The sequence below is a fragment of the Pelophylax lessonae genome (genome assembly GCF_965119305.1).
Source record: "Pelophylax lessonae genome assembly, chromosome: 3".
Taxonomy (NCBI): domain Eukaryota; kingdom Metazoa; phylum Chordata; class Amphibia; order Anura; family Ranidae; genus Pelophylax; species Pelophylax lessonae.
The window spans coordinates 146,876,677-146,901,949 of NC_138770.1; the positions used below are offsets into that span (position 1 = coordinate 146,876,677).

The following is a 25,273-nucleotide window of genomic DNA, read 5'->3' on the forward strand; positions in this document are numbered from 1 at the left end:
ATGATGCTGGTTATCCATCTGCCCTGAACTTGTGTTTGTTTAACCTTGTCTGCTGAATTTATATCCTGTTTCCTTTCTGCCTGCTTTTAGCTCTTGCCTCTCTGGGTAAAAAAGGGCCACAACTGAAAAGCTGCCGAAAACAAAGCCCACCATTCAATGTTGTGTGCTTTGGTGAACATTGTGCGATTTCTTAGAACCAGCGCATTAGCCCCTTTTTGGATCTACATTGGGCGGGCAACACAAGAGGGTCCACTACCTCTGTGACAGCTGTACAGAACTTCTACTCTTCTCAAGAGCCCTCAGCTCTGATGCAAGCAGTGGGCAGACACTTGAGGAAGTTTTGCCAATGTCAAAATGCCTTGATGGGTCGATTTTATTCTGAAGGTTGCTAGGCAGATCGCATTAGCAAACTGACCCCTCTAGATATCACCCACATTTTATACTGATCCTCTACAATTTAAAGAACTGAAATCCAATGAATGAAAGGGCCAGGGACATTTAGGCTGGCCATGGACTGTTAACCCGTGGGTTAAAAAAGAAAAAAAAATGAAACAAAAAGTTTCTATACCCACACAAACCAGATTGATGGAGGAACCCTCTTCCCGTCGGGACATTGTATTCTGACAGTGGCGCCCGCTGCTGTCAGAATACACTGATCAGCGGAAGCAGCCGATGATCGAAGAACGTTTTCCAAGATTCTTTGTCGACTTCTGTTGAGTAAGGCAAGCCACGCACTGATCAAAATTCGGTCAGTTCCTGCTGAAGTGGACAAATTTTGCTTTGTCTAGGGCTAGCTTATGGCTGGAGAGGAAGGGGATAGGTTATGTTGGTCATTCTCCAGCTAGGAAACAAAACAGGCTCTGTTTAACTTACTGAAGCTTATATTGCACACTAGTGGTTCCTGTGCCCTGCAGGGGGTGGGAAATGTGGTTGCTCTCTGCAGAAAGCTCAGACAGCAGGGTGTCCTGTAGCTGGAGAAGCCAGACGTGCCAGCATTGGGTGTTGTACAATTACATTTTCCTATACTGACAGAAAGTGTCAGACTTTTCTGAGTTGACTCCCTTGATGGATACAGGGAGAGAAGCTGATGGTTACATATTTCACTAGAAGAAAGCTAGAAGGTGCTTAGAACTGCTGACTCTGATGGATCAGTATGGACTGTGTGCTACTTTCTGCACCCTGGGACTTCTGGAATAATTAATGTAGTTTCATATTGTCTGTGTTGCTCTCCAGACACTGGAACAACCCTTTTTCCTCACTTTGTAGATCCTTTTCTGTGGGAACCACTTGCTGCCAGAACCATTGATGACCCAGGACTGTTGCGTGCCCAGAGCCCTCCTTGGATTGCCCCACTCTCTCTGTCTCCTGTGTGCCCAGAACGCTCCTCAGATTGCCCTGCCTGCTGTGCCAGAGCCCTCCCCGGATTGCCCTGCCTGCTATGTCTGCTGTATGCCAAGAGCCCTCCTAGGATTGTCGTGTCCGCTCTCTCTGCTGTTTGCCCAGAGTCCTTCTCTGATTGCCCTGCCTGGATCCTCTAATGCCAAGACCATCACATCCATTACTCAGGACAGTTGGACTTCCGCAGCGCGAGTCTTTGAATCCTTCCGCCCCTTCTGCTAATGTTCTGAGGAGCATTCCTACTGGCTGTATCTTCTTGTTGCCCTGTGAATGGTTTCCCTTTTGCTGTGCTATATCCCCACTCCATGGACTGTTACCCCTTGCTACTGCCCTGATGATCATCTCCCCTTTCTGTGCCACACAGCTACCCGTGAACAGTTTATCTACGCTGTGCCCCCTGCTATCTTATTATCTACGCTGTGCCCCCTGCTACCTCATCAACTGTTTATCTGTGCTGTGTCATACTACCACTGTGAGGACCTGCTTTCCCCTTTGGCCTGCCTAATTGTGGCCCTGTGAACTGTTTCCTATTGTGCTGAACAGATTTCTTCCCCATGGATAGCTACCTCCTGCTGTGCCATACTATCAACTCCGAGAACCTGTTTTCCCCTTGCCAGGCCTGCCTGTGGCCCTGTGGACCATTCCCCCAAACTGTGTCATTCTACTGCTCAAAGGATCACCTCAAACGTTGGGTTTCTTGGGATTTGTCTCTGTGTGGTCTCTCTCTCTGCGCTCCTAATCCTTCAAAGTGCAGTTATATCAAAGTAAGCCATTTCAGTACAAGAGAGGATCCTTTACAACTTTGCAAGACTGAAGGTAAGGCTGAAGTTCAGCCTTAAACATGAACTGAATTGACAGCAGATTAGTAAATTCCTGAACCAAGATCTACACTTTATGCAGCACCATGAAGCATGGGTGCCATACTAGCTCTGTCCTGGTATCTACCAGATCTTGGTTCAGCTGCAATAAACTCATTTGTGTAGGAGATCATTTAGTTTTAGGGATTAGGCTGTGAGGTTAGAGGGTTAAAGTGTTAGTGCATAGGGGATTAATAAAATTTAAGTGCTTGGAAGCAAGTTAATTAAAGTGCTAGTAAACCTCAGACATGAAATATGAACAAAGCATATTCCTCTATAATGTGTATTCAACCCACTGTCTGCTGCCCCATTCCTCTGCCATCAGCATGAGTCACTTCTGACAGAAAAAAATGTGTGACAGAGGAGAGAGCTCCAGCACACAGCTTGTGATTGACAGCCCCAGCGCTGTTCCTGTGCACTATTTCAGCTCCCTGCCCCATTTTCTGACAGCTCAGACAAGCTTTTTAAATTCTAGACTTTGAACAAGTGTAGAGAAGAGAAGACTGCAAGTAAACAGGTACAACTTATATAGGAGGATTTTTTTCATTATCTGAAGCTAGTCACTTCATAGGTTTACAACCACTTTAAGTATGATGGAGTAACATAACAGCAGGAAAGAATATGGGAGAAGGGCTGGAGGTGAACAGGAAGAGTGTGGCAGCATGGTTCGTGAGGAAAAGAATGTAAACATCCCTGTGACAGCAATAGGCACGTGGCAGGTACTTTTAATGGACGAAGCTTTGGGTCTTTAGGACCCCCAAAGCCCTCCTCTGCACTTGAAAGCATTCAAAAAGCCAAGATCATAGTTTTTTTAATACTTTCGGTATCTGAGAATTGGTGCAGTTGGTTCCCGTGTAAACTGAAAGTGATGTCATGACACCGGTTCAGGGTTAACATAGCTGAGACCCAATCAAAGCCAATTCTGGCTTTGCTCGGGTCCTGGGCCTCGGGTTTAGTAAAAATTTAAACTAATGATCCTTATAAAGACAGAGAGTCAAATTAGGGCTATAAAGGCATATATGGTTACAAAATTAAGGAACTGCAAAGAACAGAAAGTGTCATATTAATTACCATTCAAAAAGCATTTTGTTGTCCTCTTTTGCAAGTAAGTACCTTAAAGCAATATTCCAGCCTAACACAATGTTTAAAAATGTTCCCCCTGCCTCCTGCTACCTATGCTGCTTACCCAGTGTAAAAAAAAAAAAAAAAAAATATCTGTATATATACTGTACCTATTTTTAGTTTGCTCTGCTCCGGTCCAGTCACGTGATCCTGTGTTCCTGAGCGGCGGCTGCAGGGGAGAGGGAGCACTCCACAACAGCTGGGAATTCTGAGAGCACTCAAAGGTTCACATGTCTCAGCAAGTGTTGGCGATTCCTGGTTTTCCCTGCAGCCGCCACTCACTGGCAAAGTGGAGTCAGAGCTGCAGTTTACCTGGCAGGACAAAAGCGAACTAAAAAGAAAGTATACACATTTTTTTTTTTTTTTTTTTAACAGAGGGTAGGCAGCTTAGGTCATGGGAGGGGGGAGGAGACATTTATAATACATAGTGTTAGGCAGGAATTATACTTTAAAAAAAAAAAAAAAAAGAAAACTATAATAGCAACATTACCTTAATTCGAGGATCCACTCCCAAGGTTTCAAGAGCTTCTGCTTGCTTCAGCAATATGAATTGAAATCCTTCACAAATATACCACTCCCATCCCTTTTCTACAAAGAAGAAACATAATAAAACAATAATTATAATAAAGAAAACATTTGAAAACAATAGACAGTTGGCTATATTGTGGTGTAAATCCAAAGAAAGGAATTACAAAATAAAGAGAAAAATGGAATTGCTGAGGTCCTAGAGCAAGCATGCAACAAGTAAAGTCTGAGTGAAATTAGAACTCCTGAGCTGCATGCTTTTGCCATGCCAGTGACTTGGACATTATTATTGTTACTGGATCAGCATGACAACCAGCTAGCTAGCATTTTCAGGAGACTAGTGCTTGCATCTATTCTGTGCCCCCTTTATCGCTGTAAGCTGTTCGTTTATCTACTTCCAGCAGGTTAGTACATCGTGTCACAAAGCATGCATCATCCCAAACTGGCTACGGGCTACACACTCCCTAGATCTCAGCATCATAGGAATGAGGTGGTATTGCAGGGTTTATGTGCCGATGTGAGGCTTTTCAGTTAGCATAAACCTAAAGAAAAAATTCCAGCATTTAAGGCCTCTTTCACATGGGTGTGCTTAAAAAGTGTTACTAAAGTCTAAATTTTTTTAAATTAAAATAACAAACATGTTATACTTACCTGCTCTGTGCAGTGGTATAAGTCCCGCTTCACTTTTGTGCGATGCAGGAACGCTGCGAATATGCAGTGTGATCCCGCATCGCATTCGCACCTCTGGCAGTTCACACTGTCATATGCGATTCGCAGGGGGTGTCAATTAAAAAATAACGACACCCCCAGTTGCGATCGCATATCGCAGTGCAATCTGCAAGTTCGCACAGAATCGGATCGCACTAGCGTGAACCACTATGCGATCGGATTCTGCTGCGGGTGAAAAAAAAGCCTCATGTGCATTTATTGCGGATGCGGTGCGAATTCAGCCATACAAAGCGACTTACACAGTCGGACCTCACTGCATTTTATGGACAGCAGCAAGAACCTATGGCTTCTGCTGCTGCTCGAATGCTGTGTGAAGAGGAAGAAAGGGGAGAATAGATGCAGCTCTGCACAGTGCTGATCTCTTCTCCCGCTCTTCTTCATACAGGAGGCACAAGGAAGCTAAAAACGTTTTTATTTTAATTTATTTTAATTTAAGCAATGCATTAAGGTAAACGTTTTTAGGTTTAGTATCACTATAACGATATGGGAGGGGCCGTGCTTGCCTGCACAGGGATGCACTGAAGGATGTCAGATTGGGAGCAGCAGTTGTGTCTGTGCAGCCTCTGCATCCCAATTGACATGAATGGGACTGCTTGCACGAGGACGCATGGAAAACCTGTGCATCTCCGTCTGGAAACAAGCATACACGTCTGAATCTATGCCACAAAGCAAAGCATTCGGGCTGTTCTGAAGGTAGGAGAGGAATCTATCCCTTACTATATGGGTGTACCTAATAAAGCAGCCACCAGTGTATATGAACCATCCCATGATACTGTTAAAAATATGAGCCATTTATAAATGGCTATCTCCTCTGGGGCCTGATCCCACCATGCTACTTTATTTACTTAGCATGTTCCATGCCTAATTTTTTTTATTTTGTATGTTGACCATTGCATTATCGAAAATAATATTGTCATGGAAGACAGTTCTATACATTTGTACCATTACACTCTACCAGGCATACATTCCGCAAAGCATTCCTGTAACAACTCTGGGGTGCTTCTTTTCTTAAGTTCTCTCAACTATTCCTCAAAGATGTGATGAATGTTTGCAATGTTATTATGTTTGGTTTTGTACCTTGCAATCTTCTACTTTTTTGAAAAACAAATCAAAAATGAGTGAAGCAAAATGTAAAAAAAAAAAAAATTGGATCCTTTCCTCTATTGCTACACTGTTTGTGTTCATCTTTCCCTGGAATTCACTTTGTTTATCATTTGCCTTTTCAGCCTGACAAGTCGCGGTCCCTCGCAGTCCATTGACTGCTACAGGAGCCGTTCTAATAGGAGCGTCACAAGTCGCTCCGACTTAGAAAAAGGGTCCTGTACTACTTCGGGGCGACCTCGGAGCGACTTGCATAGGACATTCATTATATGAAGTCCGTCCAAGTCGCGCCAAAGTCGCGGTGCACGGGACTGACAAGTCGCCTCCCGAAGTAGTGCAGAGTCGTGTCGCCATAGTGTGAACCGACTCTAAGTGGTTTAAAGCCCAAAAGGATACATTTAATGTTTTGCAGCTTACCAATTCTTAGATATGTCTGCATACGTTTTTTTTTCTTAGGCTTTATTTCTTTTATTTTTACTTAGTGATCCAGCCAGTAAGTCTTTTGGTTTTTCAAAAGAACAAGCTGTCTTGCAGATGTAGCAGTTACAGGGATGAAACAAACAATTTACAACGGACTTGGGTGCTGACATTGGTCAGCTTTTATTTATATAAAAGCTCAATTCCAAAAGATATAACTGCTGTAACTACTTATAAAGAAATTAGCTGGAGTAAAGCCCCGTACACACGTACCGATTGTCGGCCGAAAATGTTCGGCCGCCGAACGATCGGCCGATTTTCGGCTTGTTAGTATGATGCTTCCGACAGCCAACAGCGCACTTTCGGCCGAACAGAATCTGTCGTGCAAGCATTAAAATTTTTGTATGCCGACACCAGAACGGCCGATTGTTCGCCAGTAAGTACAGATTTCGGCCGACAGACAGCAGATTTGCAAGACTGAGCATGCTCAGAAAAGAAAAAAATTCAAGGAAAGTTAACCATCACATGACATCACTTCTGCAGTCGGCTGGTGTTGGCCGACAAAATTTGTGTGCAGTCTTTTGCACTTTTCAACAGACAAGACAGCCCTCGGACAAAAGACGGCCGATTGTTCGGCCGACGATCGGTACGTGTGTGCGGGCCTTTAGGCTTCAAATTGTTAATGTAGTCTACACCAGAAAATCTAACACACGACACGCCCAGGCTGACAATGTTGCTGTCCAAAGGCGTCTTGGTTACTCCTTCATCCAAGTGGGAGCACTCTAATAAGGAGGTGCGTTACTGGCCATATCACCAGGTAAAAACAGAGGGAAACCCTAAAAAAAACAAAGAAAACGAATGCAGCCAGCACATCTAATGTTTGGTAACCTGCAATACACAACATTTTTGGTTTTGGGCTGAAATACCTCTTTAGTGATTTTACTGACTCATGAGACTGTTAAACTGTTGCTTTTTTACAAACGGAAAAAAAAAAACACTTTCTCCTGCCCCATTTGAAGCCTGATCATTAGTACAGGCAGAGCAAATAAAGCCTCACATGTAATGATTGGTAAGCTGCAATATATTACATTGTTGGTTTTGGGTTTAATACCGATTTCATTCCTTTAAATGTAAAATTAAATTTTATAAATTTCTGTTCCCTTAATGTGAGACTCGTGTGAAAATCCTATCTTCTGTATTATTATCCTACAGGTGTACAGACAGCTGGGATCTACATGTTCTTACCTAGTGCTTTCTCTTTCCGTAGTCCCCTGGACACAGACTGGATCTTTGCATTGACAACAAACAAATCTGATTCATCAACGTCTTTGGTTTTCTGCAATTACAGAAAGAAGTGAAACATAGAAGCAGTGATCTGGTGCATTTGTGTTCTTTTTCCGAGACAAACTCTGCTCTGCGTCAATTTCAAAAGCAAACTTCCCACCCTGTATCCTATTCATTCTTTTTTTTTTTTTTTAATCAAGAGCAAATTTGCAGCAGAAGTAAAGATTTTTTTTAATCAGGTTTTTTTTTTTTTTTTTTTTTTTAGAACACATAGTTAAATATTTAAAACGTTTTTATTTGCAATAAAGCACATATTGAAAAATGAAAGCAATCCAGATCAGCAAAAACTTTAACAAGTAGAAAAGACGGAAGATAAACGACAGATCAAAATTCCAGTTTCAAAATTGTTGGTCAACTTAAAGAGGTTGTAAACCTCAGAATCTTTAAAAGAGAAAAAACAAACACCTGAAAGATAAACACATATTGAGCTAGTATGCATTGCATACTAGCTCAATATGAAATACTTACCTTAGAACGAAGCCCCGCAAGTGCCGACCACTCACCTCTCATGGGCAACATGTTCGGTCACCCTTCTTCTGGGTTTTCGGCATCCGGCCATCTGATTGGCTGGAGCCGCAATGACGTCACTCCCGCGCATGCGCACAGGAGCCGATGTTCACAGCACGGGGCTCTGAAGGAACGGCACGAGCGGCTGTTCCTTCAGAGCGCATGCGCCAGTGATGTCACTGGCTGCATACAAAGTAAATATCTCCTAAACTGTACATGTTTAGGAGATATTTACAGTACCTATAGGTAAGTCTTATCATAGGCTTACCTATAGGTACAAGTTGCAGAGGAGGGTTTACTTCCTCTTTAAAAGAGAAAAATAAAAACAAACAAACAAATAAAAACACCCGTACACACATAGTGATCAAATTTTTTTTATACAGATTTACCAATACTGAATAGATTACCACAATAATCTCTTCAATTTGAAAGTCGGGGGTGGGAGATGTTTGGATCATAATTGGGGGAGTTCAGCCAATGTGCCCAAAGCTTGAAGAACTACACTGTGTGCATGGTTAGTCAAGTTGTATTTTTGAGGATTCATTTTATTATTGATCTAAAGTGCTCTCGGTCAATCCAAAATGTTAATAAACCTCAAACCTGAATATTCAAAAAAGTAAAAGTGAGGTTTTGGCTTTCTTAGGAGAATACCTGTGTGTGCATGATTATTGGGCAACTATTAGTGTGCAAAATTATTATGCAACTAAATGCAAAATTTAAATTTTTCCATCGCACTTGTTTATTTTCATCTGTTAGGCTACATTCACACCTGAGCGTAGCGTTTTTCGCGCGTTTTTACCGCGATTTTTGCGGCGTTTTTTACCGCGATTTTTGTGCAGGCGTTTTTAGATTGAATAGAGATCAATGGAAAACGCCTGTAATCTGCCCAAAAAGAAGCTCATGTACTTTTTTGAGCGTTGGGCGTTTTGTATACAGCGTCAAAACGCTCAGATGTGAACAGGGGCCATTGAAATGAATAGGATTTGTCTTGTTGGGCGTTTTGAGAGCTGATCCTAGAGCAGAAAAACGCCCCAAAAACGCCCCAAAACGCCTAGATGTGAACGAAGCCTTATGGAGTCTGTCAGTTTTTTGATCTGTCGACAATCAACTTTTTGTGCAGCAGCAACCGCGGCCTCCCAGACACTGTTCAGAGAGGAGTACTGGTTTCCTGGATCATAAATCTCCCTTTTAAAAAGAGGGCCCACAAGTTCTCAATAGGGTTGGGCTCAGATGAGGAAGGGGGCCATGTCATTCTTTCACTTTTAAGGCCTTTACTCGCTAGCCACGCAAAGGAGTAAATTCGATGCATGCGATGGAGAATTGTTCTGCATAAATATTGTGGTCTTCTTGAAAGATGTAGACTTTTTCCTGTACCATGGCTTCAAGAAAATGCTTTCTAAAAACTGGCAAAGGTCCAACTAGTTCATCTTTATTAATACCAGTACCCCACCTCCATCTTGCTGGCGTCTGGAAGTGGAGCTCTGTGCCCGTTACTGATCCAGTCACAGGCCCATCCATCTGGTCCATCAAGAGTCACTCTCATCTCATAAGTCCACAAAACCTTTGAAAAATCTCTGTCTTCAAATATTTCATTACCCAGTATTGACGTTTCAACTTGTGTCTTGTTCAGTGGTGGCCGGGTTTCAGCCTTCCTTACCCCTGGCCATGTCTCTGAGCGCTGAACACCTTGTACTTCTGGGCACTCCAGGTATGTTGCAGTTCTGGAATATGAGAGCACTGGAGGATAGTGGGTTCCTGGGAGCTTCACGTTTCATTCTTTTCATGTGCAGGTAATGGTATTTGCAGGTAATGGCGCCTTTTTTTCTTAACACGTTTCTTGCAACCCAGTTGACTATTTTCAACAAAACATTTGATTGTTCTGTGATCACGCCCCAATATCTTGGCAATTTCAAGAGTGCTGCATCCCTCTTAAAGACTTTTTTGGCTCAGTTAAATCTCTTTTTTGGCCCGTTTTGGCTGAGGAAAAGAAGCTGCCTAATAGTTATTCACACCTTGATATAGAGTGTTGATCTCTTTAGGCCACACCCTCCCTCATTATACAAATATACATACACATCACCCGGTTTTCTTAAATCCAATAAGCATTCGAGTTTATACAGCTTGGAGCTGGACAATATGCATAAAAATGATGATTTGGTCAAAACACTCTCGTCCCTAATAATTGTGCAGTGTATTGAAGGCATCCTCTATGGAATGGTATGTCAGTTTTCTCTCTCCAATATGGAATTACCAGTGTGGTAAATGAATGTAGGAGAGACCCAGTTTTGAGCTTTAAATTGACATGTTGTAACCCTTAAAGCGGAGTTCCGCCCTCGGAAAAGTTTTTAAGAAAAAAATACCCCCCAGGTCGCACTTACCTTTTAGAAGAAATACTTACCTTGAAAATTTCTTGTCCAGTGTTGCCATCTCAGGTGTGGGCAGCTGAAGCCAGGGCGTCCTCTTCGGTGTCCTCTTCCATGTCTTCTTCGTCCCAGAATGCCCTGCACTGGCCCCGCTCGTCACTTCCGGGGCAGGCGCGGCATCCCTGCACAGCTTTTGGGCATGCCCAGAAGCTGTTTAGCAGGGAATGATGTGCCTGCACCAGAACTGACAAGCGGGGCCGGTGCAGGCACATTGACTCCTGGGAGCGATGACATTTAGCTCCCAGGAGTCATCGCAAGCAGGAAGTGACGGCGCGGGCCGCGGCCGCAGAGGGAGGAAGTAGAAGGAAGGTAAGTATACTTTCTTAAAAAAAAATCGGGACTATTCATTTATTTTTCAGGTTAATGTCAGCAAGCGGATGGCCCAAAGTCATTTTTGAGGCTGGAACTCCGCTTTAACTGCAACGATTCAGGAACCAAGTCTTTAGGGTGAGAAGCTGAAATTTGTACCCTAGAAAAAAAACTGCAACATCATCCTCGAGCCCGAAAAATTTCTCTTTACAATGTCAAGTGGTGGAGGGGTCTTTAGGACACCCTTATGCCAGATTACATCTCCTAAGAGTCTTAGAACCACTGGGGGCAGTGACAAGGGAGGGGAGAACTAATTTTGCTATGGCTTGTGCTTCAGCATTATAAGGGGCATAGTAAACATACTAGCATCACTGATGCTTAAACATTGAAGTGTGTGCAAGTTGTGTTTGCTTTACTTGCTCTGCCTGCTCAGAGCTACCCGTCATCTCCCTGCAGAGGCTTAAAGTGGGTAGATTAGAGATTGTTTTCATAACAAACAAAAAAAGAGCCATTGCCCCCATCCACACATTTGAAGCGGGTGGGGGGAAATCCTTTCCGCTGAACTATTGTATTCTGCCTGCGGGAAGCCTTCGTTGCCAGCAGAAAAAAAAAGATCACTGTGTCCGCCCGGCTATATGTTCAGAAAAAAAATAAAAAAAAAAAAAAACAGACAGGCTGGTTGTATACAAGTCAATCAACAGACCGACTTGTGTACAACCAGATAGCCCATATATGAATAAAAATTGGGCTGGTCCCTGCTGAACAGGCCAAATTTCGATCCATGTTTGGCCGACTTAAATATCCAATAAAGATCAACAGATCACTTTAGTGTGAGCCCCTTGCCATCTAGGAGGTGCATATAACCAAAACAGTCACGTGCATTGGAAAGAGTGAAAAAAAAAAAAAAAATACCAGGATGTGTAGGTCTTTCTTCTTAGCTTGTCATAGTCAAGCAGGTCTATATCAGGAAATAGCTTTGCTCTACTGAAACAATAGATATTTGTGTGTCAGTCAATACAAAGCAAATCTGAAAATAACAAATTTTTTTTAGGCTGGAGTTCTTCCTCAAGAAAAAAGTCAACTCATTTACTTGAAGGGGGAGGAAATATACCCAGTCTGGATTTTTGGAAGAAGAGATGCCAGAGCATAAAGTTAGAGATGTCAGGATGGTCCAGCATTGCCATCATACACTTTGGTGGTGCATGGCTGCATTAGCAGACATATTCTTAGAAAACTGCCTAACCTATGTTCAATGGAAGCCCTATAAAAAGTAAAAGAATCATAGGCAGAACTTTATTCTACTCTAATAGCATAAGGTCATCCTGCTAGCTGAACTAATTTTTCATTCCTCATCTAGGTTATTGGAAATAAAAATTGGAATGTTTATGAATAGAGTTGAGCGAACACCTGGATGTCTGGGTTCGGCCGAACCTGAAAAAAAAGTCCGGGTTCGTGACCCGAACTTAAGCCCGATCCCGAACCCCATTGAAGTCAATGGTGACCCGAACTTTTGAGCACTAAAATGGCTCTAAAAAAAACATGGAAAGGGCTAGAGGGCTGCAAATGTCAGAAAAAATCTTCTTAAGAGTATGGCAAGTCATCTGCAAACAAATGTGGATAGGGAAATAACTTAAAATAACATAAAAAACAGAAAAATAAAAAATAATCATCTTGATCTAGGAGGACGAGGCCCATATGGAGTAGAAGGTTGAGGTGGCGGTGGATGTGGCGGTGTAGGTGGAAGCGGTGGTGGAGGACGAGGTAGCCAACACTGGTTTTTGTTTTTATTTTTAAATTAGGGTATACCCCAAAAGAGTGAGAAAGATCAAAAATACAACAATGGCTGGGTAAGGCCAGTATACATGTCTATTCTGCACAAGGTACGGACAAGTCCTGTGGGATCCATGCCTGGTTCATTTTAATGAACGTGAGCTTGTCCACATTGGCTCTGGACAGGCGGCTGCGCTTGTCTGTGATAACGCCCCCAGCCGTGCTAAATACACGTTCAGGTAATACACTGGCTGCAGGGCAGGCCAGCACCTCCAAGGCGTAAAGGGCAAGCTCAGGCCATGTGCCCAATTTGGAGACCCAGTTGAAGGGGGCAGACCCGTCATTCAGTACATGTATAGTACGTAAGGAATGGTAAGGAACTGTATATGGTAAGGAACGGTGATGGCGGCGGGGGGGGCTTTTTGTCTGGCCTTGGAAAAGGTATGTGTCCCTGGTTGTGGGCTGGGCTCTCCCAAAGCTGTCTAAGTTCTGAGGCCTTCTGGTAGGGACCGGGATTCTGAAAAGCCTGTGGTGTATGTGCCCCTGGAGTGGCAGTCCAGGGGTGCCATAATTCATGGTGGATGGCAACACTATGAGTATGGCACCAAGGACACTACACTTCCTACACAAGTTTTTCACACCTGCCTCTAGGGCCGGGCCTTTTGGTCAGGAGTCAGGACCAGAGGAATTTCTTATTCCTGGCCGAAGGGCCTGCCATAGTATTGCAACGTGGCACTAACCTTGCACTTCTTCTTCACTATCCCTTTCCCCACTCTTATGTGTTGTGTGTCTCACGTTTTGTTTTTTATTGTGGCGGTACACTTTATTTTGCACAACGTGATTAGTAGGGTGTAGGTCCTTTGGCCTGTCCCTGAAAGTTTTGGGAGGGGGTGGATATGGCCTTCTGGCTTGGTTCACCCTCTCTCATGGGGTCTCTCTTCGGGAGAGCCCCACCTAGAATTTGGGGTGGTCTGTTTCAGCAGACCTCCTAAAGAACGGGGCTGCCAGGTTTCGGCCAGGTTAGCCAGTGTAAGTACCCCAGTCCCTATCAGGAGTCTTGCGCCCCGGGGGATCAGGGTCAGGGACCATGTGTACACCCTGTGCACTTTTTGGGTTTCACTTTTTGGTGTGCACTTTTTTATGCAGCCACCGGGTGATAGTCTGAGTGTGTTCACACACCACGGGCTTAAAAAAAAAAAAAAAAAAAAAAACAGCTGGTGGTCCTGGTTGTTGTGGCGTGCCGACAAAGCTTTTCCACATTTCATACATGCTAACCCTGCCTTCTGAGGTGCTGGCAGTGCCCTGGCTGTGTTGGCGACCTCCTCCTCCTCTGCCTTGTGCTTCCACTGTGCCCCCGCTGTCAGGTGGGAATGCCACCAGCATCGCTTCTCGATCTTTTGGCTAAGATCAAGTGTAGTATTTGTTGTTATCAGTTATCTGGGTGCCACCCTGCTGTGAACATGGTTCCTTCTCCTCCATCTCCTCATCCTCCACCTCGTCATCCTCCAGAACTGTGCCCTTGCTGGACAATTGTGTACCTGGTGTTTGTGGGTGCAGGAACCCACCCTCGGAGCCACTTGTGAATGACTGCCCTGAAAGCCTTAGAAATGATCACTGCTCCGGATGCGGAGGCGGTAGTGGATGAGGATGCGGAGTAGGAGGAGTTAGCAACAGGAGTCAAACTGAAGCGCCCTGAAATCCTCGGTGGTGGAAGGAGATGCGCCAAACAAATGTAAAGGGTGTATCTCACAGTAACATAATTAGCAAATGATGCAAAATTATAAAATTTATTGAATAGCAGAATAGAACAACAGTATCTAAAAGGGTGTATCTCACACGTACAGATACAGACTAAGCCGCAATTTAATATCTTTCTTTCCCCTAAATGGGTGTTTATTGAATAGCAAAATAGAACAACAGTATCCAAAGGGTGTATCTCACACTTACAGATACAGACTAGGCCGCAAATTTAATATTTTTTCCCTAAATGGGTTTTTATTGAAAAGCAGAATAGAACCACAGTATCCAACGGGTGTATCTCACAGTAAAATATGCAGACTAGGCCGCAATTTTTTTTTTTTCCCTAAATGGGTGTTGCATTATATGGCTGCTACACGCCGGACGCCTAACAGGTTGGATACTGTTGTTGTTCTATTCTGCTATTGAGTAAAAAAAAAAAACATTTGAATTAAAACCTGAAAAATAATTTTTTTCCCCTTAAATGTTGATTTTTGAATAGCAGATTAGAACAACAGTGTCTAAACACAGTATGTCACAGTAAAATATGAAGGAAAAAAGTGTTTTTTTTTTTTTAATCCAGATTAAGCAGACACATATGCACTGAGCTTGCATTACATGGCTGCTACACACCGCCCACCTAACAGACTGATAAAAGTTTTTGTTTTTCTCCCTCCTCCTCACTGGGCTCAGGTCAGGGCAAAAAGATTGTGCACTGCACCCCCACACAATAAAATCAATGTAGATCGCTGTCTGATTAAAGAAGATTCTCCTATTCTTTCCCTGAAAGCAATCTCCAGCCTGGCCCTACAATAATCTCCTATCTCTCCCTCATATCAGCAGCAGCAGGAACCTGACCCTACAGTTGTTAGAGCAGAGTAACGTGCAGCGCTACGTGACTCCAGCTTATATAGAGGCTGGGTCACATGCTGCACTGGCCAATCACTGCCATGCCACTAGTAGGCATGGCTGTGATGGCTTCTAAGGGCACACTAGTTAAACGCTTGTTGATTGGCTGCCCTGCAGCTATTGAAACCGCGCCATTAAAACCGCACCAAAACTTGAAATAAAATTACAGAACAACGGACTGTATCCCAAATATACAGTAAAATGTTCGGGTCCATGTCTGGGTACCGAACACCCAAAAGTCTGGTACGATCCCGAACAATATACAGTCCATGTTCGCTCAACCCTATTTATGAACTGAAATATTTACACATTAAACTAATTCATTCCACGTAACAGATAACGTGCACATCATCCGCTTTCTTACCTCTATGACAGTGTGGCAGGATCTACAGTAGAATTTTCCTTCATCACTTATACCCCAGTTCACTTCTGAACACTGAGGACATGGCTCTCTATAATCCCTCTAAAAGAAAAAAAAAAAGACAAAAAAACAATTTTCAATAGGCAGATATATATGAATATGTTTGGGGTCTATTTAAAGCTGAACTGCAGGCGAACAGATAAACACATATAAAATATACAGATACAAACGGCTTATCTGCCCAAAGGGAATTGTAATTCTGTCCGTCACCATCTGTGATTTAGGGCTTGTTCACACAACATGGAGCGGAAAATCTACATTCTGTGCATGTTCCCTGCACTGCATTCAAATGCACTGGATGTGCGTGTGCGATCTGCTGCAGGTGTCAATTTATTCCTAACGACACCCCAAATTCAGCTCACAAAACACAGTGCATTTGAATATATATATATATATATTAGTCCTGCGAGCAACCAAGAGGTGTCAAAATTTTTGCTGCAGGCACTCCACTATCTCACAAGTGTAAGCAAATAATCCCAAATAATGGCGCACAATAAATATAAATTTAGGCTATATTTTAACTGTGCAATAAAGTGCTTAAAGTATACGTAAACCTCCAACGTATGAATATGTGCTAAATAACAAATGTAGGATCATACATCTATATTACATATAAAAATGCTTAAATAACTATATTGTGCAGTGAACAAAGTCCATATAATATAGTGTATAGCATTTGCCTGCACCAGATCGCATATTGCAGTGTGTTTTTGAAAAATTGTGCATGCACTGCATCGCACAGGAACTCAGACCGCATTTCTATGCGATTCAGGGGTGAACTGGCCCTAATGCACCTCTACCAGACAGCACAACAAGGAGCATGTCACCACTTTCAGTATAAGAGAACTGTATGATTAGATACATACATAGAAGACTTTATGACAGTCACATGGCCGCTTTCCCTTCTTATTACATGGCATTGTACATACTATTCTTTCACATCAATCCCTGCCATGAAGGAGCTTACAATTTAAGTTCCCTAAGGGCTCATGCACACTGCAACTACCAAAAAAAAAAAAAAGTATTTTACAGACATTTGAGCTTTTATTTTTCTGCCTAAAAGCTTGAAGAAGCGTGTGCTTTTTTGCGTGTTTTTTTAGAGCTTATTTGAGCTTTTTTTCCACAAACCCTCCCCTCAGCTTATTTTTCCTTTTTTGTCTGCGTTTTTTAACTTTTTTTCCTTTTTATTTTCACACGTTTTCTGAGCTCTTAGGCGTCTTTTCTGCCTGAATGCTCCTCTCAAAAATGTGGATTTTTTTCTGCCTCTAAGCTCATATGCGTGTAAACTTCTGAAAAGCCATAGAGTGGATGGACACACTGCCTAACACGAGAGCTCAAAAAAGCTTAAAAGCCTGTAGGAGCCATTTCTTTGAGATGCAGTGTGCATGAGCCCTAAAAGCTTGAGCTTTTTCGCATGTTTTTTTTTTTCTGCGTTTTTGAACTTTTTTGAGCACAAGACCCCATTCACAGCTCAGAGTTTTGAAGCTTAATGCTCGAAGCTCCGAAATGCTGGAGGAGAAAAAAAAAATCAATTACTTTTTATGGCAATGGTTCACAACTCCACTCCTAGTCACCTGAAGCACAAAAAAAGTTCTGGAGCTTTTTTTGTAGTTCGAATCGGGCAGATTTAAGCGTTTTGACGCCTTTTTATCCCCATAGAAACGCATCATTCATGCATTTTTCTGTACATTTGTGTGTTTTGACAGGTGCATTTGCGCGATTTTCTGCTCAAAATTAAATAATGCAAAAAATAAAATCGTAATAATATATATGAATAAATGTAAAATAAATATAGAAATAACAAAAATCATCATACATAAAATTATATACACACACACACACACACAAACACAGTATCTAACAAAGTGAGTACACCCCTCACATCTTTGTAAATATTTTATTATATCTTTTCATGTGACAACACTGAAGAAATTACACTTTGCTACAATGTAAAGTAGTGAGTGTACAGCTTGTATAACAGTGTAAATTTGCTGTCCCCTCAAAATAACTCAACACACAGCCATTAATGTCTAAACCACTGGAAACAAAAATAAGTACACCCCTAACTTAAAATGTCAAGTTTGTGTGGCCACCTTTTTTTTTTTCCAAGAATTCCTTCACCCTCTTGGGCATGGAGCTCACCAGAGCTTCACAGGTTGCCACTGGAGTCCTCTTCCACTCCTGCATGACGACATCATGGAGCTGGTGGATGTTAGAGACCTTGCGCTCCTCCACCTTCTGTTTGAGGATGCCCCACAGATGCTCAATAGGGTTTAGGTCTAGAGAAATGCTTGGCCAGTTCATTACCTTTACCCTCAGCTTCTTTAGCAAGGCAGTGGTTGTCTTGGAGGTGTGTTTGGGGTCAATATCATTTTGGAATACTGCCCCACGGGCCAGTCTCCGAAGGGAGGGGATCATGCTCTGCTTCAGTATGTCACAGTACATGTTGGCATTTATGGATCCCCCCAATGAACTGTAGCTCCCCAGTGCCAGCAGAACTCATGCAGCTCCAGACCATGACACTCCCACCACCATGCTTGACTGTAGGCAAGACACACTTGTCTTTGTACTCCTCACCTTGTTGCCTCCACACATACTTGACACCATCTGAACCAAGTTCATTTATCTTAGTCTCATCAGACCACTTGACATGGTTCCAGTTACCCATGCCCTTAGTCTGCTTATCTTCAGCAAACTGTTTGCGGGCTTTCTTGTGCATCATCTTTAGAAGAGGCTTCCTTCTGCGACGACAGCCACGCAGACCAATTTGATGCAGTGTGCAGCGTATGGTCTGAGCACTGACAGGCTGAACCCCTTCCACCTCTTCAACCTCTGCAGCAATGCTGGCAGCACTCTAATACGTCTATTTCCCAAAGACAACCTTTGGATATGACGCTGAGCACGTGCACTCCACTTCTTTGGTCGACCATGGCGAGGCCTGTTCTGAGTGGAACCTGTCCTGGTAAACCGCTGTATGGTCTTGGCCCCCGTGCTGCTGCTCAGTTTCAGGATCTTGGAAATCTTCTTATAGCCTAAGCCATCTTTATGTAGAGCAACAATTCTTTTTTTCAGATCCTCAGAGAGTTCTTTGCCATGAGGTGCCATGTTGAACTTCCAGTGACCAGTATGAGAGAGGGAGAGCGATAACACCAAATTTAACACACCTGCTCATCATTCACACCTGAGACCTTGTAACACTAACGAGTCACATACAACCGGGGAGGTAAAATGGCTAATTGGGCCCAATTTGGACATTTTCACTTAGGGGTGCACTCACTTTTGTTGCCAGTGGTTTAGACATTAATGGCTGTGTGCTGAGTTATTTTGACAAGACATCAAATTTACAATGTTATGCAAGCTGTACACTCACTACTTTACATTGCAGCAAAGTGTCATTTTTTCAGTGTTGTCACATAAAAAGATATAATAAAATATTTACAAAAATGTGAGGGGTGTACTCACTTTAGGGAGATACTGTGTATATTATATATATCCATCCCTAATCCTAACCCCCGACTTAACCTTAACTCTAACCCTTTACCCTAACGGAAAAAAAATAATATTAATAAAAAAGGAATAAATGCGAATGGAAAAGCTAAAAAAAACGCTGAAATGCCTAGGAACAAATGATGCAACAGATAGTTTTCTCTAATGGTAATAAAAAACCGACAAAGCTCAAAAAATTTGTATAAAAACAGGCCAAAAACATGCGAAAAAACGCTCAAAGACACTACGCTCAGGTGTGAATGCAGCCTAAGGGGTCCGGCACACTGCATCTCAAAGAAGCAGCTCCTACAGGCTTTTTTCTGCTTGGAGACTCCCCTCCATGTTAGCCAATATGTCCATGCATACTATGGCTTTTCAGGAGTTTACAGGCATATGAGCTTACAAGCAGAAAAAAAAACACCAAACTCGCGTTTTTGAGAGGAGCTTTCGAGCAGAAAAGACACCTAAGCACCCGAAAAAGCTCAAAAAGGCACAAAAAGCACAAGCTTCTTTTAGGCAGGGAAATAAAAGCAGTTTTTTTTTTTTTTTTTTTTTTTTTTTATAAAGCAGCAGTGTTCATGAGCCCTAGTGTGGGAGAAACCTGGAGTACCCCGAGGAAGTCCACAAAAGCACAGGGAGATCATACAAACTCTATGCCAATAGTGTCCTGTCTAGGATTCAAACTGGTAGAAAGGTAGGGTAATTTTGTTTTGTGTGTGCTGTAAATATTTTTTTTCCAAGAATGGAAAAAAAAAAAATGGGGTTCAGTTAAAAAGTCATGGTATAAAAAATTGAAAAAGGGAACATTTTACAAACGCAGAGGTGTGTGCTTTAGTGCTTTGTTGATATCAGTACTTCACAGCTAGCATAGCATCCCTATGGAGCGGCGGATGTCAGCGGTGACATGTCCGCTGACACGCGCTGCTATCCAATCCGATCCTGTCCGTGAAATTCGGACGGATGGAAACCCTATTTTCCATCCGTCCAGGGGATCGGAAGAGAGCGGACAGGCGGTCCGTTGTCATCCGATCTCCCATAGAGAGCAGCGGGGCTCCCACAGCTCCCTCTCCGCACACAGAGCAGACGGAGCGGTCACCTGCCTGCTCAGCGGGGATTGGTGGATCGATCCCCACTGAGCAGAGAATGGACTGCACCTGACAGCGGATCGTGTGAAAGGAGCCTAAGTCTGATATAGGCCGATATACCTTCCTATCTATTATCTACTAATGCTAGCAGCATAAATAAAAACAGTAATGTTTCTTGAGCGTAGGGTTCTGCTTTAAACAATCAACCACATTATATAAATTAGATGGGGAGTTCCTGTTGCGATAGCATCGATAAATATATTAACTTTGCTCATTGCAAAGTCTGTGGGAATACAGAGTTCTTCAAACTTCTGCCAAAAGAAACAAAATGAGTAAGAAGTAACTAAGATGAGTAACTGTGATATAGTACAACATAAAAGATTGGTAAGAATCCAACATGCAAACATTGGTTCACTGTCCAAAGAATACTCTGGGAAAGGCTTGGCAAATTTTTCTTTACTAATTAAAGCGAAACCTAACCAAAAACAATCTAATCTTGGTGCATGTCAGACACCAGAGTGGACCAAAGGCCTAGCCGTGAGCACCATACCTTGCTGGGGAGAACGCCTGACCTGACTTCATAGGAGTAATTCACAGTTATCTGCCATCCAGCACCCTCCTAATATAAATAACAGGACATACTCATTGGAAAACACATTTTATAGAATTATTTTTATTTCTTTTTTAACTGCCTACCACTATTTTTTTTTTTTCAATCAGCTCCAGTAATGTCTACATCTTGTGATCATCTATGATACCTCTTCTATTAGTGAAGCCTGGTGATCCATCAAGTCAATTCGGGTCAGCCACTGACCATGATGCCCCTGCTAAAGGACAGCCAATGAAAGGTGTCCAGATCACTCAGACAGCAAATGTGCGCAGATAAAGAAGAACCCTCCCACTCTGCAGTCCAGAAGGACGACTCAGATCCTTATGCGTCATGAAATCAGATTCAGGGAAGAAAAAAAGGTCTTTAGGTAGATTATAAAAAAAAGTGTTTTTTTTTTTTTTTTTTTTGGATACAGTAGGTGGAAGAGTTAGAAACACTTATCAGATTATAACAAATAAAGTGCAGGGCTCCTTATACCAAACAAAATAAAAACGCTTAATATGAAAAAAAAAAAAAAAAAAATCATAAGCTCCTTTCACACAGTCCGCTGTCATGGTGCGGACCGTTCTCTGCTCAGCGGGGATCGATCCGCTGATCCCCGCTGAGCAGGCGGATGACAGCTCCGTCCCCGCACTGTGTGCAGGGAGGGAGGTTTTAGAGCCCCGCTGTCCTCTATGGGAAATCGGATGAGAGCTGACCACCTGTCCGCTCTCATCCGATCCGATCCCCTGGACGGATGTAGGGTTTCCATCTGTCCAGATTTCATGGACAGGATCAGATGCGGATGGCAGCGGGTGTCAGCGGACATGTCTCCGCTGACATCCGCTGCCCCATAGGGATGCAAGGAGGATCCGATCAGATCCGCCTAAAAAACTGACAGGCGGGTCTGATCGGATCGTTTGTGTGAAAGGGGCCCAATACCTGTGAACGCAAATGTGCTTTAACTAAAAAATTACAAATAGTGTATGATATGTAATGTATAAAACACCCTTAGAATAATATCAAATTCTGAAGCTTATATACAGGCATAAAAACACTGCACCAAAGTGTCCATAAAACTCTAATAAGCCCCAAAACATGATACATTAGAAGTTCTCACACTCCGTGATAATTTGGGGAGCCATGTCATCTGCTGGTGTTGGTCCACTGTGTTTTATCATTCGGTCCAAAGTCAGTACTGCCCTCTACCAGGAAATTCTAGAGCACTTCATGCTTCCCTCCGCTGACCAACTTTATGGAGATGCAGATTTCCAGCAGGACTTGGCACCTGCCCACACTGCCAAAAGTTCCAATACCTGGTTGAATGATCATGGTATTAGTGTGTTTTATGGGCCAGCAAATTCGTCTGACCTAAACCCCGTAGAGAATCTGTGGGGTATTATCAAGAGTAAAATGAGAGACACCAGACCCAACAGTAATTGCAGTAATTCATGCAAAAGAAGCCCCGACCAAGTATTGAGTGCATCCTATGCTGTACATGGACTTACTTTTCAGAAAGCCAACATTCCTGTATTAAAAAATCCTTTTTTTTTTTTTTTTTTTTTTAATTGGTCTTATGTAATATTCTATTTTTCTGAGATATTGAATTTTTGGTTTTCACAACCTGTAAGCCATAATTATTAAAATTAAAAGAAAGAAATGCTTGAAATATATAACTCTGTGCGTAAAGCATCTATTTTTCACTTTTTAAATTGAATTACTGAAATAAATTAACTTTTTGATGATATTCTAATTTTAATGAGATGCACCTGTATATCCATACCTAGAGTTTTTCTTTAGCCCTTAGTGCTTTTTCACATGGATTTGGGGGGGTTACAATTGGTGGCCAAGGGAGGTAAAACTGCAGTTCAGCCACCTATCTAAACTCCAACATTAAAGATGGACAGGGCTGTATACATGCCACAACCATGATGCTATGCAACAATTTTACCTCGGCCTGCAGAGTGTGGCAGGCAGCACCACCTGTCAGACTCACCCATTGAAGTCAAACGCTTGGCTTTTAGTTGCGGTGTAGGTTTTAATACAAAATCCCCCCTTGAGATTAAAAAAAAAATGTATATAATACATGATAATATGATAAATGTAATAATATATGATATTCAGGAGGTGGCAGGATCAGTTCCTGAATGCCAGCCTGCCGCTGCTAAACTGCCCTCTGAAAAGTGATCCACCAAAGATCGCTTTTCAGAGGGCGTTAGGCACTGCTGCCAATGTAAAAGAGCCAATACAGTGTGGGGGCAGCTCAACTGCAAGGGAAGATTCTTGCTTTTCCCAGGGTTGGGCTTTAAAGTAGAAACAGGACCATTTGATCTTTCTGTATTAAGCCCAGGACGCTCCTATACGTGGTGCTGGACTGAAAAATGTTTGCACATACACATGTAAAAACAAGCAGGAACCAAAAGGCAGTAACTCGCTGTTTATCTTAAATCAAATTCACAGCAGCTTTATTAGGATACTTCAAAAGGACATCAGGGCTACATAAAATCAGTAGACCACAGCTTCTCATTTTATATATCCTTGATGTACCTCTGAAGAACCTAATAAAGGCAGTGTGATTTTAATCTGAGATAAACAGTTAATTACTCCCTTTGGTCCTAGTTATAGCCACAGATGAATTAAAGGATGTTTTGGAATGGGTTTCTAAATGTACGGCTAGAACTCTAAATTAAAGTGGATGTAAAGGCTAAAGGTTTTAGCCTTTACCTCAATGTGGCTCTAAAGTAAGAAGGTTTTTAACCTTAAAGAATTGTATGCAATAAGGCAAAAAACCTTGTGTGTGCATGCACATTGCACAGAGCAGGTAAGTATTACATGTTTGTAATTTAAAGAAAAAACAAAAAAAATGTAAGATCACTTAAATGAAAATATACTTTACTTTGAATAATCAGTTTTTGCTGTATGTCCTCTTACTTAACATGCTGAAGGGGCAACATAGTTATCCGGAGTAAACAAATATTGTCTAAATAAAAGAAGAATGAATATTGGTATTTGAATCTTGCATGAGACAACTCTGACACTTTTCCTTCTGTGTAGGAGATCCCAGGAATACAGCCCAGTCACTGCTGCACTCTCTCCTTATGCAGGGTGACTGGTCTTGTCTCCTCCCACTCCTAGAGTTGTCTGCAGGCAGCTTGTAGTGGGTGGAGCCTGCTGGGTCCCTCCCACAGCTCTTCTCTCTGCACATGCAGCACAATGATGGGGTCATTGCTACCTTTGCAATATAATACATGGGTTTGTAATGGTGTTTGGTGGGCACAAAGTAAATTTATAAGCTTTGTAGCTATTGAGGAATGTATTTAAATTAACTTTGTTGGACTAAGTGTTCAGTTTTAAAGCATTTGGTTAAATTTACAAACTTTCCAATACAATGATTTTGCCTTTTTAACCCCTTAAGCCCCGGAGGATTTGGCTGCTCAAAGACCAGGCCCTAGTTTGCGATTCGGCACTGCTTGATTTTAACAGACAATTGCGCGGTCGTGCGACGTTGTACCCAAATGAAATTGACGTGCTTTTTTCCCACAAACAGAGCTTTCTTTTGGTGGTATTTGATCACCTGTGCGATTTTTACTTTTTGCACTATAAACAAAAAAGAGTGGCAATGGAGGGATTGGCAAAGAGGGGTAGCATACACAGAGCGATTTGCAAGGTGGATGAGCCTGGCAGCAGCGTTCATAATGGACTGAAGGGGGGGGGGGGGGGATAGCCTTTTTTTAAAAGGTAAGCCAATGAGAAGGGAGTTGCAGTAATCGAGACGAGAGATGACAAGGGAGTGGATTAGAAGCTTTGTGGTTTTATTGGTTAGGAAGGGGCGTATGTATCCTGGGGATGTTGGAGGTTGAGGCGGCAAGCTTTGGACAGTGACTGGATGTGTTGCCGAAAAGATAGTTCAGATTCCAGGATTATACCTAGGACGTTGGCATGGGTGGATGGGTTGATAGTTGCGCCGTTGATGTTAACTGAGAAATCAGGGAAAGAAGAACGTGGTGGAGGAAATATCATGAGCTCAGTTTTGGATAGGTTGAGTTTGAGGAAGTGATGTGACATCCAGGTTGATATGTCTGTTAGTAAGCTGGTGATGCGTGAGGAGAGTGACCTGAGGGGTGGAGAGATAGATTTGGGGGTCATCAACGTAGAGATGATATTGAAAGCCATGTGAGGCAATCAGCGGACTCAGGGAGGAGGTGTAGATTGAGAAAAGGAGCAGTCCATGAACAGAACCTTGGGGGACCCGGACAGAGAAAAGGAGAGGAGTTAGTAGAGTTGTAAGTAGCACTAAAGGTGCGTTGGGATAGGTAGGATGAGAACCAGTGAAGAGTACGGTCACCGAGGCCAAAAGGAGTGGAGTTTTTTTGAGGAGGAGGGGGTGGTCTACTGTGTCAAAGGCAGCAGAGAGGTCCAGGAGGAGTAGTACAGAATAGTGTCCATAGGTGTTAGCTGTTAGTAGGTTGTTTTTGAGTTTTAGGAGAGCAGTTTCAGTGGAATGTTGAGGGCAAACTGAAGGGTATCAAGAAAATTGTTCTTAG

The 25,273-nt window shown here is 42.6% G+C and overlaps 1 protein-coding gene across 1 annotated transcript in view; it reads right to left on the reverse strand.

Moving 5' to 3' along the window:
• Positions 1-25,273, reverse strand: part of TAF1B (TATA-box binding protein associated factor, RNA polymerase I subunit B) — a 254,378-nt gene that overhangs the window by 223,340 nt on the left and 5,765 nt on the right. The window contains exons 2-4 of the mRNA XM_082252374.1: positions 15,513-15,611; positions 7,395-7,485; positions 3,868-3,965 (exon numbers count right to left, since the gene is read on the reverse strand). Of these exons, the coding sequence (XP_082108500.1) occupies positions 3,868-3,965; positions 7,395-7,485; positions 15,513-15,611 (288 nt within the window). The remainder of the gene's footprint in view (positions 1-3,867; positions 3,966-7,394; positions 7,486-15,512; positions 15,612-25,273) is intronic.